We start from the raw sequence: 15892 nt of genomic DNA, 5'->3' as shown, positions 1-15892 counted from the left end.
AAGAACTTAAAGCTAACATCTTTGTACAGCCAAGTCCTTTGAACACATGCGAGATCTTTATAAATAGTCCTAAAGCCCCTTTTTATTAGGGTCTACAGAAACAGTTAGGTTCTTTGAATGTGTGTTTCGTTAAAGGCGTTTGGCAAGATTGTTGAGGTGATGTAGCAGATACATGTTATCGGTTGTATAACAAAAGACATCCTGCCGTTTTTACCTTCTACGTAAATTTACAGACCGTGGTAAGAACTCAGCACAACCATGTATGAGTTACAGATAGCAACTTAGTATCAACGATATGTCTTGTATGAAATAATAGACCATATACGCGTTAATATAATAATTTGATTTAATTACTAGTCTTTTTATGTATTGTAGCAAATGTTTAGCATAACTTATATTTTACATATTGGCATGCAGCATTAATTCTAAACGAAAATTGGTATGTTGTCTTAGAAACGTTTTACTTCATTATCAAGATAATAACAATTTTGGTTGCAGAATGCTTGTTTATAAAAAGACTGGTGCCAATGAATTTAAAGGATTTATTTCAGCCGTTTTTAGCCGTTTCATGAAATCTCACTTTTGATGTGTTCACCTTTTATCCATAACAGGACATCTCCCTTTGGAGTATGCCATTTATCAAGTGCTCGGACCAAAGGTGAAGCCATTGGGACGCTTTTTTAGTAACGACCGGGAGGTGGATCTTGGCAACCATATTTCTATATCTGCTGCTTAAGCATTTTGCTATAAAAATGACAATAACTGTCGGTGTTCCTTCCTTTTAACAATCAACAAACAATGACTTCATCGAGGATTTAAACCACGGTGTCGGTTCTGATCCTTAAGCATGTACCTTCATTTATAATCAACATTTTGCGTTAAAGTGGCCAAATGTTGACAACATTAATATTGCTGTTTACGACAAATGAACTTCAATACTAAATCATGTCACAAGCTGTTTAATGATAGAGACAATACATGGTTGGTGCCGCGATGGGGATAGTTCATCTGGCAAGTGAGAAATAGTGTGTTGACAGGCTTAGCGTGCTTGAGTTAGCTTTCGTAGCAAGCAAGCAACCCCAATCCGGTTGGCCATGCTGGAAAATTCTCCTGTGAAGTATATCGTGGTTTTAGAGAAAATATGGATACAAGTTTAACCATCTCTTACACTGTGTCCTATCATCGGATTCATTAATCTTCACCTATGCAGTAAGGATACTATGAAAGGGTTGCAACGACAACGAATAACACGAGTAAAGGGTGAACAATAACGTCATACATTGACCTTAAATGCCCACGAGAGGACACACCTTATAATTTGTATAATTTGTATAAGCTACAAAAAAGAAAGTGACTTAAGTAAGAGAAGATGTTAGGAACATGAACGATTTCGCCACCTACATTTCAGGATACGTTTCGGATACGAATACATCTTGTTCCGAGAACACCTCTAGTAATTTTGTTGCGAACATATATATATATATATATATATATATATATGTAAATATGTCATGTACTCACGGGGAAATTTTAAAAAGAACTACTGCTGACAACATTCTTCATGACAACGTCAACGATTTTGAAATAAAATATCAACAATACTTCTTCATCAAAATTATATAAAACATATGAACAAATGTTTGTAATAATGTTATGCTTTATGCATTAACGATCAAACATAAGACATTGTTTGGATACAACAGCACTGAAACTGCGTTTCTATTCATGTTGATAATTGATGCATCAACCACATTGGTAATCGCAGTCAGGAGTGATACACTCTTAGGATAAAAATTACATTTTCAAGGAACTGTTAGTTTTCGCCATCGTCTTTTTCTGATGATATAATTGATACATCTCTGAAAGAACACATACTCATTAATACTCCTCCTTCACAGCACCATCAACAAATGCATACGTTGTAAGTTCGATTGGAATACTAAAAGAAACAAAACATCAAAATCAATTAACTCTTAAACAGACACAGAGTAGCAAACAAGCTCAATACATTTAAATCGGTTTTTTTTTATAAAAGGAGTAAACTGTACAATGTGTTCACATGTAAACACATGATCAAAAACCTCAATTCCATCGGCCATACATAAATTTAGCATGCTGTGTGTTGGCTAAGTTTCAGAGCAAAGAAACGAGTACATAATGGCAAGCCAACACAGACAATCCCAAAGCAATTTCTTTTCTTGAGAATTTTTCATCTTAGGTTACGGTGAAACATCCCACATTTCAAAACACACCATCGAACTAAAATGTACACAGGAAGTTGTATTATTACTTTCAACCTCAAAATAATTGTACTTAAAATGATCAGTGAGCTTAACATTTTACAGCAAAGTCATAGGCAACCGTTATGACACAAAGATCAAAATAATTAAAAATCCAAACCATTAAAAAGGCAAAGGCGACACATACTTTCAATTACATTTCAAAATGTATGACACCGAACAATGGAAACAGTTACTAACCATAATTATGACGCAAACAGCGATGCCTGCTATATATAGCGTTACCGCATACAACATCGAAAAATTTGGACAACATACATGCCATAATTATGACTCTAACAGCAATGATTGCTATAAAAAACGATAGCGCACACCACATCGAAACCAATGGAAAACTTACGTGCCATAATTATGACGCAAATAGCGATGCCTGCTATAATAAACGTTACCGCACACCACACTATGAACTTTCCTTCACTTCGCCGAAACTTAGGCAGGTGTTTATCAGTGATAACGGACCGGTAAAATGGCCCTCGCCCGTAAGGATGGAAGTCCTCTTCGATTGGATACTCCGTTAAATTCCTCTCAACATTAGGATATGTCTTATTTGGCTTCGTTAAGATTCGAACGATTCATTTTCAAGTCCTCTTTTCTGAAATAATACATAAATAATAGAGAGCATAATACATCGATCAAGGATTACTTCATTCTTCTAGGTGAAATGCCATGACAGGTTTCGATAGTTTTAGAATGTATATAGTGCGGGACTTAGACAATTGATAATGACACAAAACTATCTTGGTTAAATAAAGTATAACCAGCTCAGCACTGTCTAAAAGTATGCTATTGAAAACGTTTGACTGTCCGTGTTGAGTATTTCATAATGATTAAACAATTAATACGAATATTCCTTAGTTTAAATATAGTTATTATGTCCCTTTAAAAAACAATTTTACCGTGTTATCATCGGAAGCAGTTTGGTTGGCACATGGCTTATAAAGTCGTGTTTGTACACTGTCATAACAACCTGCCCCTGTTTTCGACTTTGTATTGTTATCATATTCCCATGTTTCGCTCTTCAAGCTAACAATTGCACTGACTGTACGTATTTTAGCCATGGTTACACCTATGTGTGATATTAATTACACAACATATAGTCACGGTACGCATTGTTAGAAACACAAACGTTAATGATATGTCCGTTCACTTGATAACAAAATGATTTATTTTGTTTGAAAAATTCTGACTCTTTTTAAATCACCACAAACAAAACAACGAATATCAAGTTACGTTCACAGGAATTTAACGTTGATCTTTTTCTCATCTAACAGAATATAATCATCGGCTTATATGCCTATTAGCGCTTTAGAACAAATTAAAAAAAAAACAAGTTAATACACCTCTTCTTGTCACGGAATTCAGCTTTGAACTCTTCGCAAAAGTCATTTCATACCAGATAAGGAAACACATGATAATCAACGGTATTTCTTTCACTTGATATGGTTTTTGCACACGCCAGACTCTTATCAGTTCTAGTTGATGGAGGATTCTTTTCTAATTAGAAATTATCTTAAGCTTAGACTTGATACAAATCACTGGAGCTCAGTCAAACATTTTTGTTCGCTACGATTACCGCAAAAATCGATGCTACAAAGTAATATAATTTATAGTTTGTTGTAGAGAAACTATTATTAGGCTAATCGATGATTCCGACAAGTATAGTAAGCTGTCAGATAAAGTAAGCTCCTACATGGATTTGAAGGTACAGTGATATTAAATAGTTGCTTTGAAATCGCCGCAAAAATAATTTGGTTTGATTGTAGATACATATGACGGATATTTATTAAGTAATTCAATTTATTCGTCTGCTGTGAATATTTATGAAAGCGACATGTTATAATGTGAACACTAGCTTAAGCAAACTTCATTACTTGAGGGTTTCTGCAGAATCCTTCTATATCTATTCGAAAACGATGGCTACTGTAGTAAAACACTTATATAAAATGTCAGTAAATATATAGCATCAATAATGTCATTCATTGAAAAAAAAACGTATAAGAGTCCAGATCCATACAATTTTGTTATAAACATGTCGGCTTTGGCATTTATTTCTGATGACAATATAAGTATCTATCATTTGTTTCCGTAACGGATAAAAGTATCCGACCAGAGAGCACGCGCGAAACCAAGTTACGAGGCTTGCCGATTTACCTGCCATGCAACATGCCCGAGGGTCGGATTTATATATCCGGACCGAAAAAAACAGTATTGATTTTTTTCTTGCATATCTAAAATTATCGATCATGTGAAAATTGATGTAGAAAATGCACTTTTTACAATTCAACAAAATGTGCATGCGACTTCGTTCACTTATGTCAAAAAGCGCAGTAATTGTAAATCAATATTGGAGTCAAATAGTTCCTCAAAAATCGGGTTTTTACGATTATTTATTTTGATTTTGATTAAAAGTTTTGCATACTTATATATTAAAGTGTGCTTTATTGATATGATATAATACATTTTTCAACAACCATACAATGATAAAAGAAGTGGCGCGCTATTGCGCGTGACTCGTCTTACAATGCGGTGTAAGACGGTTTTTTCAAGCACTGATCACATGACCAGAAACACACGTCCGGTATGCAAGAAAAGGTAATGTCAAACACCGGCTGACCTGTAAGGCAAGAATCAACGCTAATAAAAATACATTTTAACAGATAAGTCAAACGCTATTCTTTTCAATAAAACATTGTGTTTGATGTTTGAAAATACACGATATTAGTTCCATACTCTGTATAAGTATGCTACAAGTTATTTATAAATATATTTAAATAGTTATATATAAGTCAATGCTTATTCATCCTACTTTAAGTCTATAATTCATTTTTCTAGGCCATTGAAAACAAATCAACATCGTCTGTTGTGTGCTATAAGGATTTTTCATCATTTTGTGTATGTGGCAGTGCTCATTTAATTTTATTTTGAATGGTTATACCAACCTCATACAAAACATTGTCCGAAAAGTCCGAAAACACTTTAAAAACATACTCTTTTGTTAACGCATTGACTGATCAGAAGATCGTTCCTAAAATCAAATTACATAACAATAAGAATGTTTGCCTGTACGTTTTCCTCGTAATTAGTTAACAGAATGTTTCCACAATCGCGCTCCTTCCAATGACCGAGGACAAGCTCAGCCCATGAACTAAATAAAACTGAAGCGCTACGAGTACTTCAACAATACATAATGCAGTAACCATTAGATTCTGTAATGCACTGGAAACTATAGGCCCAGCAGCCCCAAAACTATTGTGAACTTTTGCATGTCTTATTGACTGGTCCAAAATATAGTAGGTCATTGATTTTTGTTAAAGCGGTATGATGGTTATCCATTGTTTTCGACATCTATTTAAATATTCATGTTCTGCAAAATCATTTGATACGAAAAAACGCTGCCATTTAGACCAATGAATTAAGAATACACATAAGCAGCTGCAGTTTACTATCAAACTACTGCAATGATATAGTAAACTTAGGCTGAACGTGTTACTACAGACCTTAGTCTGCCCAAAATTCTTAGTGTTGGGAAAAATGTTTTGATTGTCTTTTCTGTTCTTGCATTAAAACGCTGTTAGTATAATGTTGTGTATTCTTCAATTCAATAATTGAAACTACAGAGACAACCACAGCAGCCTAAGATTGAACCTATGTCGTATTTTAAGGCACAAGGATCAGTCCCCTAGACATCAATGAGAGACACACAACGCCACAATACAGTTCACATTCACTAATAAAATGATTTTCTTAATTAAGTATCAATCTGTTTATAAACTCAGGTGTTTATTATATTGTTCTAGTATTTCTTTGCTATAAAGATAGTTGGTACGCGTGAATAAACAGCTCGTGCTACATATACGGATCTTACCTCCCTTTTCCCATGTTAAACCTGCTTTGGCAAACATGATAGGGACGATGACGTTTAACAGTTCTTTATTGTTTGGGCGCTTCCATGGTATCCACACTTTTAATGTGTTTTATTTAGTGTGAGCGCAATTTCATTCATTGACATTAAGTGTAGTTTTAAAGAACCCCAGTCACTATCTATATACATGTGCTTATCAAAAATCTGACAACTGACTTTTAACAAATTTCACATTTAAATAACTTATGTTAAATAGACCTAGTGCGCTTCACTTAGTTAAATGCTTAAATATATATAAATAACTATGGTTAAACAGTTTTAAATCATTTTGTTCATATCTGTTTTACTTGTTGTTTACGAAACATTTTTCTAAAAATGACATTGTTCCTCTGCTTCAATAATATGTATTGCAGTGTGTATTATAAAAAAACAAGTAGTTTCTGAAATTGTGTAGTTGATGCAAGGATGGCACTTGATTAGTTCGGCTTTCGCGGCTGGGCCACGCCTTTTCCAACTACAGGTCCGCATTCATGCAACAACAGCGCAGGCCAGACAACAAAATCCACTATTGATCCTGTACAGGTGTATTGTTTGAAAACATTTGAATCAAACTTGTCGCCCCGCAAAGCTGTTTTAAAACTCATAGGTGGACTTTGAACGACCATCATCCAACCGATGTAAAGACACTGCATAACGAAAGGTTTGAGGTCATGTAAACAGTGCTTCCGCCAGCTCGCCTCCATGTAAGCCTACGGAATAAACAAATATATTTTTCTCTGGCTGCTGAAAAACCTTATTATTTTATTGACGTAGAGTAGTCGCCGGAATCAAGATTTGCCAACTTAAAAACCTTTTTGTACTAAAACATGTTATTTTAGAACGATTGCAGTGTCTACGAATTGTCGCTCGTTAAGAAATTGTTCGATAACGGTCTATGTTTGCATATGTTTATAAATACATGATAAACATTCCTCTCACTCTTTGCACGATTGGTAATATTGACCGTGAAACTTCTTTTCTGACTTTCGTCATCTGTTCTTCAACTTTTACGTGTCTTGATGCCTGTAAAGTTAATTTATGCCTTATTTATTGATCACAAAATGTGTATCAATTTAGTTAGAAAAAAAATCAAGTGTATTCCAATGCCTTTATATTGAAATAACCGAAGTACATACTTTCAATATTATGCAAGCATTCAAAATATCGTTTTGTGACACACTGATCTAAGCCATGTGAGCCAAATCGTTAGTAAACATACCACTTCAATTTCATTTTTTTGTTCGGTTTCATCAGCGTAACTTTTTCTCCTCTTAGGTTCCCATCGTTTTTGAAGCTGCATGTCTTCTATAGTCGACTGTTCTTTGCAATATTTTGCAAACTTGGCAAGCTTCAATTGAAAAGGGACAAAATGATACACACACACACATAACATCACAACATCACAATCCGATTAAAATCGTATTCATAAAACGAGGAAAGTCGTTTACTTAGCTTACAGTAAGTAAGTTAATTTTGGAAACACATCAAGATGTTGTTTTTTATTTATGTTGAATTTCTTGCTGTTTTTCGTAATAATGCTCTCTTCAATGTACATAAGTTTGTATACCTGTTTACGGGAAATCGTCAAATGTACAGGAATGTCCTACAAAGCAAATGCATTTTATAAAATGAGTCTGGATTATAAGGAAAGCTTCCGGAACAGAAATAACACCACAGATTATAACAACAAAGCATATATACTGCATGAATAAGGAATTATTTATTTGTCGCTTGATCCGTTGGGTTGTACCAATGCGATATGTTTGCGTACGTTTAATGCGATGTATCGTTACTTAAGCAAGACACGAGAACTAATGACTTTGCGTAATATTGCGAAAGTTGATTTGTGCATGCACCCTTGGAAAGTGTGTGGTACAGACTCAGGAAACATTGTGTTATACGGTAGCATCTGAACACTTGCCCATTACGTCATATAAAGTTCACAGAATATTTCAGACGGAAAATTAACACGCATTAAATAAATGCATTTCCTACTACCTTGAACACTGCAGACTTTCGGTATTCATCAAACAGGAGGTTGACAGCATCATCTGTTTGCTTAAGTATCTGACTGGCTTTCTTCTCGCAAAATTCAAACGCGTTCTAACAAATGGAAATTTTTGAATTGATATAACACTGTGGAAACGACTGCGTTATCAGTTGTTTAGCGCTCATTTTATATTAATAACATGTAAATGGAAATCGCTTTAGTATGTCACCGGATTTTCTTAACTCATATCTTTTTTTGTGAAATATCCAAATTGTAATTCTAATGCTTTTTATAATTGAGTGTCAATTGTGAGTAACTCTTTGTACATCACTCCATGAAATCAGGTAAAATACTTTTACCAATAACGTGAGGTGCAGTGTCTCAATCGATTCCTCCTCAGTGTAGCCAACCTCGGTCAAACATTCAAACGCATTGGTCCACTCATTGTCATAAAGTTCACTGTACTTTTCACCAAGTTTCAAAGGTCTGTCCGAATCGTTAAGATCTGTAATGTTGGGATTGTCTTTCGTCAGCCTATCTCCTGCAATCTTACTCAATCTACAAAGATGAATATTAAATTAAAAATCATTTGGATTTATACAGCACTATATTAAAATTCTCTAAATTGCAATAATGTTTAACAGTTAATGGTCTAACACAATGCAAAAGTGGATGGGGATATATAACAGTTGTTTCAAAGGTTCATGATTTATAAAGTTTTGAGAATCAATCTTTTGCATGAGTAATACATCTTTTGCCACATGATTAAGGGGAATAGGAAGTTGACAAAATGTTACAATAAAGTATTTTATCAGACTTTGAATCCAAAGAATTCTTTTATTGGAAATGTCAAAAGACAATATAACTATAATTAAGTGTGTGAAAAAGCCACAGACTACCCAATGAACAATGTCTCGCGGGTTCTTCAATATATATTCAAAATATTCAAAAATATAACGACAAAATTGGAAAATAGTCATTTCTTTATCATACAAATGCAAATATCTTTCATGAAATAGCTGCAATCACTTCAAAGCCTTAAAAGATCGTTGATAGGGTTGACTGTTTTGACACAAAAACATACTCATTTTGTATAACGAAATTTCCGAAAAAAATACAATGCTTCTGCAATTGAAATTAATATGATATAACTTGTTACACCTTATCATGTTGCAACGCATATGATGCATGTAGCATATTAAAAATCCAAACTAAATACAAATCAAACAAAACATGAACATAAGTGTTTTTTGGACATTCAAATGTTTTGAACTCTGTGAACGGCCCTTAAGCCTTAGATTATGTCCTTAAATTATACAATTTATAGTATCAATACATTCCAAACGTTTATCTTTAACGAGGGTGAATTCGTTTAAAAACGTCACTTCAAAGTGTTTTTTAAGTTACTTTTATATACGACTTTCTGAGCAAAAGGTAAATACAAGGCATTTCTTAAGGATTTAAATATCTTTGAATTTGCTTATTTTCAGCAATGGTAGCAGCAACATCGTCACAAACCTCTTCAATCATTGTAAGTGGGTTAAGATTTTCAAAAAAATAAATAAGTAATATTCAAGGACCCCCAAGAAACAGATTACTATGACTTCACCGACTAATATCAAACCTTGTTAACAGTTCCTCATTTTCAGCTTTAAACTGCTTAAGTTCGGTCTTTAGTTGATCATTTGCTGCGAGTAACCGAATTGTGTCATCTTTCTCCAGCTCCAATCGCTCCCTGAAGTCACACATTTGTTGGTGTATCTTGGTATACGGTTCTGTCGACTCTTTTTCTATAGTCATTGACACTGTGGAGGCATTGTTGTCAATAACTGTTTTCTGTGCAATACGAACGCACGCAGCTTCAGTGCTTGTTTTGCTTTTTAACGTTGGCTGTCGATAATATTCTGTAGAATGACAGCTGTTTTTCTTTTGATCCTTGGCTTGTTCGGAGGTTTCATATCTTTGTAAAAAATCTTGTGGAATCTGAAGCAGTATTGAATCAGATATGTGAAATTACTTAGCAGCAAACAATTATATCATACTCGAAAAAAAATGAAGAAATATGTGAAATTGTATCTGTTTTTGTATAGCTTCTATGCAGAATCGCGTTCGACGCCTGTGACGCTTTCTCCATTGTCAGACCAGGAGTATAACAGTTTCAATTAAAGATGAGCTTAGCCGTTGGAAATAGATGCATTTGTCTGATTTTAAAACATATTATGAAGCCAATTAATTATTTTGTTTCCAAGATAGAAATAAGCAAGCACGAGAAGTTGGAATTTATTGAATGGCAAATGGACTTGTCCGACTGTTTTACGAGTTCTATTATTTATATAATGAAAACCCCACAATCTTCCTATCAGTTATCAAATAAAAACAACATTAAACAATAGAGCCTAATTTGTTAAACCCTCCTATTTCAATTGTTAATCCGAGTTTTGTTTACAGTGTTTGGAAAAAAAGTGTCTGCGTTCTCATTTTTAAGAAATATATCTGTTCGATATTCATTTTCACACAAACAGCATAAATCAGTAAAATTATGTTTGAGTACAAAGATGGAGAAAATTGCAATCACCCAAACCGCATATAAGGAAGTTAAATTATATTTGTGTATATACATGTAGGGAATAACTGTCACCAATACCGAATAAAAGGAAGTAAAATAATGTTTGTGTATCAACATGTAGATACTAACTATCACCAATACCGCATAGAAGGAAGTAAAAATTTATTTGTGTATAAACATGTAGAGAATTGCTATCACCCAAACCACATAAATGTGTAAAAATATATTTGTGTATACACATGTAGAGAATTACAATCACCAATAGCGCATAGAAGGAAGTAAAATTATATTTGTGTATAAACATGTAGATAATTGTTATCACAAATACTGCATTGAAATAAGTAAAATTATTTTTATGTATGAACATGTACTGAATTACTTTCACCAATACCGCATAGAAGGAAGTAAAACTGTATTTGTGTATAAATATGTAGAGAATAACTGTCACCAATATATATGCAAAAAGCTGCAGAAACATGCTCAGTAACAAAATGTTTAAACATAAACCCGGTTTAGTGGCAATTGGCAAACGACAAATACCGCATAGAAGGAAGTAAAAATATATTTGTGTATAAACATGTAGAGCATTACAATCACCAATACCGCATAAAAGGAAGGAAAATTAGATTTGTGTATAAACATGTAGATTATTATTATCATCAATACTATATAGAAATAGGTTAAATTATTTTATGTATGAACATTTACTGAATTACTGTCACCAATACCGCATAGAAGGAAGTTAAATTTTATTTGTGTATAAACATATAGAGAATTACTATTACTTATAACGAAAATAGAAGTAAACTTATAGTTCACATTGTTTATACGTGTACCTGTTTTAATAAAACTTCAGCCGCAACCTTCATTTGTGTGTAAAAATACCACTTTATCTCCTCCGCAGAATTGGAATCAATGTTTCCTCTTGCTTTAACGATTTCCGTTTTCCAAAAGGTTATTTTCTCTTCAAATTGGTTTAAAAGATCATCAGCTCTATCATGTTCGAACATGCTACTTTCTCGTTTATAAGTGCGGGTATTGTTCCCTGCTTTGGGAACACTCGCAAAACTTCCATTGTTTCCCATGATTTGTATGTCATCAATGTTAAATATTTTAATGTTTTAACATTTGCATACTTATTTGACCAAATGCTGTATAATACTGCGTAATTTACGCAGTCCACAAAATACTTCCTCCTTCGTAATATTTAATCCTCTGCTTATTTTACAATTTAAACGTAAGATTAATTTGTAAGCATTGTACTTGTTTTGAATTCAATGTTATCACTAAATAAATAAGCGACACCCTTAAATCTAATCGATGGGATATCAAATGTGGAATCCCAGACAATAAATTAATACTCAAAACGCAAATTAAATGAGTTTTTTACCATGCGCCAAAACGTTTAGAATTACTGAAGTAGTCCATGTATGTTTCTTACTGATTTTTTTTCTGTTTCTGGATTACAAGTAAACTATTGGAATTGATAGGAAGTAAAAACAACTATATTTTGGTTGCTGGCTGTCAAATTTTGTATTTTTCATTTTTCATCTGACAAATGTATCCCATCCACAAGACTACTCGTCCTTTAGCGAGGTCCAATAATGTTTGCATCTGTAAAGAACGAATCTGTAACTTAAAACCTAAATTAAGTTGTCAAATTATTTTGTACCATGACCTGAAAGCACGAGGTAATTTCGGATGCGTGAGATCAGCATGTAGCATATCATTTACTAGGGTAAGGATTCATTTATAGGGTGATCAATACATATATTTTGACCTGTCATTAAATCCAGGTATGTATGAAGCAAGGTATAAAGTAGTTTCTCATTTGAGACAAAATAAAAAAAAGAAATACTTATAAATGATGATTGTTCGGCTCAGAACGTAAATAGATAATTCATTTTAATTATAATTTCTATAAATATTTCGACTAGGTTCATCAAATAAAAGTAATATTTTCATTGTCTTTGTAATCTATGTTTAGGTAATATTCGTCACACATGTCGTACCACAATAACAACATTTAATTTTATTACAAATATAATTTACAAATGATGAAGTGTTCATTTAAATAAACATTCATCATATAATCGTGTTAGTGAACATTCTTTATTACACTAAACATACGAAACCGTTGTAAACAAATTGTTTTGTATTACAGCTTTAAATTATGATTGCGCGGTGTTAGGTTAGGTCAACTTTTGTCGAAAACGGATGAAAGTTTGAACTAAACATTGTTTCAATGCAAATTAATCCTGGAATAAAGAAAAGTTCATTCAAAGAATTCTTGTGGAGGCATGAATACATTCTAAACTCTCCAACCGTTATGGTTAAATGTTACTGAACTTCACACACACACACATGCAAAGTTACATTTAAGTAAACAAAGACAAAAAAGAAATATGATACTTCAGAGCCTGCTAGCGTCAACGTCAACACTTGTCCTTGCACTATTCAGTTAGGATCTATGGATATGATTATGTGGTTATTACCATTTAAACTATATTATACATTTTAAAACTAACAATCGTATGCGTTTTTCTAAGCGCCTTATATCAGGAACTGTCCGGTAAAGACTCGGTTTTATGTTTTTCACTAGTCCAATATTTATGTGAAAAACTACAGAAACAACTCAGTAGCAAAAAGTTAAAACATAAATAATATCCTTAGTTTTATCAAGACTAGATCATTAGTGTGCTCCATGTTTCTTATATTAGTATTATACTTGAGGACAAAAATCTTAAAACATTTGTAGTTTAGTTAGAGCAACACAACAATATCATTGAAGGTTCTTAGTACAGGGGCTGTTGGGTTAGAAAACACTACAATTATAGTATAATTAAAGTATACTAGAGATCAGTATTTTTGGACCAGGGACATTCCACGGATAACTACTACACCTATATAAAGCATGAGTCTAAGATCCTTTTTTATAATAGGCTTACAGAGATTCTAAAACAAAAACTAGTGATTTAAGCCGTACTAGTACTTTATTATACAGCCTACTTTACATATCGATTACACCTTTTATAAAGGAATTGATACAGAAACAATACCCCAAACTGAACTTTTCCGTTGTTTTCAAATAAATTGACAGTAACCGGTATGGCTTGCAACCTTATCAATGCAAATTACGATTAGTTTTATTATCAGACAGTTTCAACAATGTGCATTTCACTAGTAGAGTACGCCGTGAGGGTACCAATTTGCATGTGAAACGAGTCGAAATATTTCATAGAACATGTGACTAATTTAACACGCAATGTTTGTAGATTTAAAGTAGTTTAAATATATAGTTTTAAGGCCTGTACATTTTTAAACTATTGGCAGTGTTCATCATGGATGGTAAGACTTCCTAAGTGTTGTTCAATTCTATACGAATGGAAAGTGGCATCAGTGTACTGATGGGTTTTGGAGGAAATATGTGAAAGTTGTGTGCAGGCAGCTTGGTTTCAAGGTACCGTTTCTGTGCCTGGAGGCTTATAATGCAAAAACAGAGACATGTCAGGTTAAAATTGAGCATGATATGTTACAATAAATAGCGATGTATCCACATTTGATGTCGACAACTCTAATAACACATTCTGTGAAGATATGTGGGTGAGTGATCATCTAGAACAACCTGCAGGCAATTTGTGTTAAACGATAGACAGGAAACGTATTACACGTTTTGTTATTTACGGTACGTGTGCATATTTTCAGGAGATAAGTACAGTTTTTGTGATATACCTTAGGCGTTCGATCGAGTCTGGCAAAAAGGCCTTATTCACAAACTGTCTTCTTTTGGCATCAGAGGGGATCTTCGGAACAGGATTACATCATATCTTACCGGTGGGAAACAAATATTTGTTGTTTCGAATTCTTCTTCATCTTGGTCTGATGCTTGCGGGAGTGCCTCAGGGCTCTAGTATTTGTCCTCTTTTTTCTCATTTATACTAATGATATCGCTGATGATATTAAAGCTTACGCTCGTTAATTTGCAGATGATACTAGCCTGTACATTGTGGTCGAGACACCTGAAGCTGCTGTCATCAATTCTAATCTTCAGAAACTATCCACTTGACCTTCTAAATGGCTTGTCACTTTCAATCCTTCTAAAACAGAATGAATTATTTTTTTTCTATAAAACGGGATGGATGGATTCATCTCCTTTTGTTTATGCACACTACTCCAATACAAAGTGTTCGTTCTTACAAACATTTCGGACTTGGCATTTCTGATGATGCTAAATGGAAAGATTATAAATGGAAAGATCATATCATTTCCGTTCTCGACAAAACTTTAAGATTGGGTATCATGCGGGGTCTTATAAAGCTTATATGTATATGTCAATGCAGGCAGTATGAATTCATACTGCCTGCCTTATAAAATACATATTGGCTTTATAAGACCACCTTTGAAGTATGGAAACGTTGTCCGGGACAACAGTTATGCTTATTTTTGGAGTAAAATCGAGGCTATTCAGACGGAAGCAGCGAGGATGGTAACCGTGGCCACTAAACTGTGTATCAAACAGGGTTTTAAGCTGATTTTAAGTGGGACACCCTTGCAGTTAGAAGGCAAAATAGGCTTGTTTTTTCATAAGATGAAAAGCTGGCATCACACCAGCATATCCAACCTCTTTGATTCCATCCCAGTCTCAGGTCATAGAAACTCGGAAAACGTTATCCTACCAGTTTGTCGAACCCAGTCATATATGTCATCATTTCTTCTTGCTAAACTCCGAGATTGGAACTCCCAATATCAACTACACAATCGAAAACAGTCCAATTTTAAAATACAAACTTCAAACACACTCTACAAAACCATCTACGTTTTACAATGTCGGTTCGCGCCGCAACTTTATTATGCATTGTCGTTTCAGACTTTGCTGTAGTTCGCTTAACCAGGATCTTCACAGAAAAAGTATCATTGACTCTCCTCTATTTACATGCACCACTATTGAAAATGTTTTCCATTTTCTGATGAAATGCTCTTTCCAGAGACAGAAATGTTGCAATGATCTTCCTTACTTTTTGGTGACGATCGCTCTACTTTTGAACAAAACAAGGACATATTGTTGTGAGTGTAGAGGTTTATATCAAGTTCAACGCTTCGACACTTGATGGGGACTGCACGGATAGTGTTTGGTG

At 33.8% G+C, this 15892-nt stretch overlaps 1 protein-coding gene across 1 annotated transcript; it reads right to left on the bottom strand.

Moving 5' to 3' along the window:
• Positions 1–6213: 6213 nt before the first annotated feature.
• Positions 6214–11991, bottom strand: LOC128228448 (uncharacterized). Its single transcript, XM_052939766.1, has 8 exons — positions 11594–11991; positions 9816–10174; positions 8551–8749; positions 8200–8304; positions 7769–7804; positions 7421–7549; positions 7141–7224; positions 6214–6911 (listed from the first exon to the last, which is right to left on the bottom strand). The coding sequence occupies exons 1-8, from the start codon at positions 11840–11842 to the stop codon at positions 6639–6641; spliced, it is 1434 nt and encodes a 477-aa protein (XP_052795726.1). The 5' UTR covers positions 11843–11991; the 3' UTR covers positions 6214–6638.
• Positions 11992–15892: the final 3901 nt, after the last annotated feature.

The sequence above is a fragment of the Mya arenaria genome, chromosome 3, assembly GCF_026914265.1.
Source record: "Mya arenaria isolate MELC-2E11 chromosome 3, ASM2691426v1".
NCBI lineage: Eukaryota > Metazoa > Mollusca > Bivalvia > Myida > Myidae > Mya > Mya arenaria.
The sequence above is the reverse complement of the archived record's forward strand: the minus strand, read 5'-3'. Positions and strand labels throughout refer to the sequence as shown.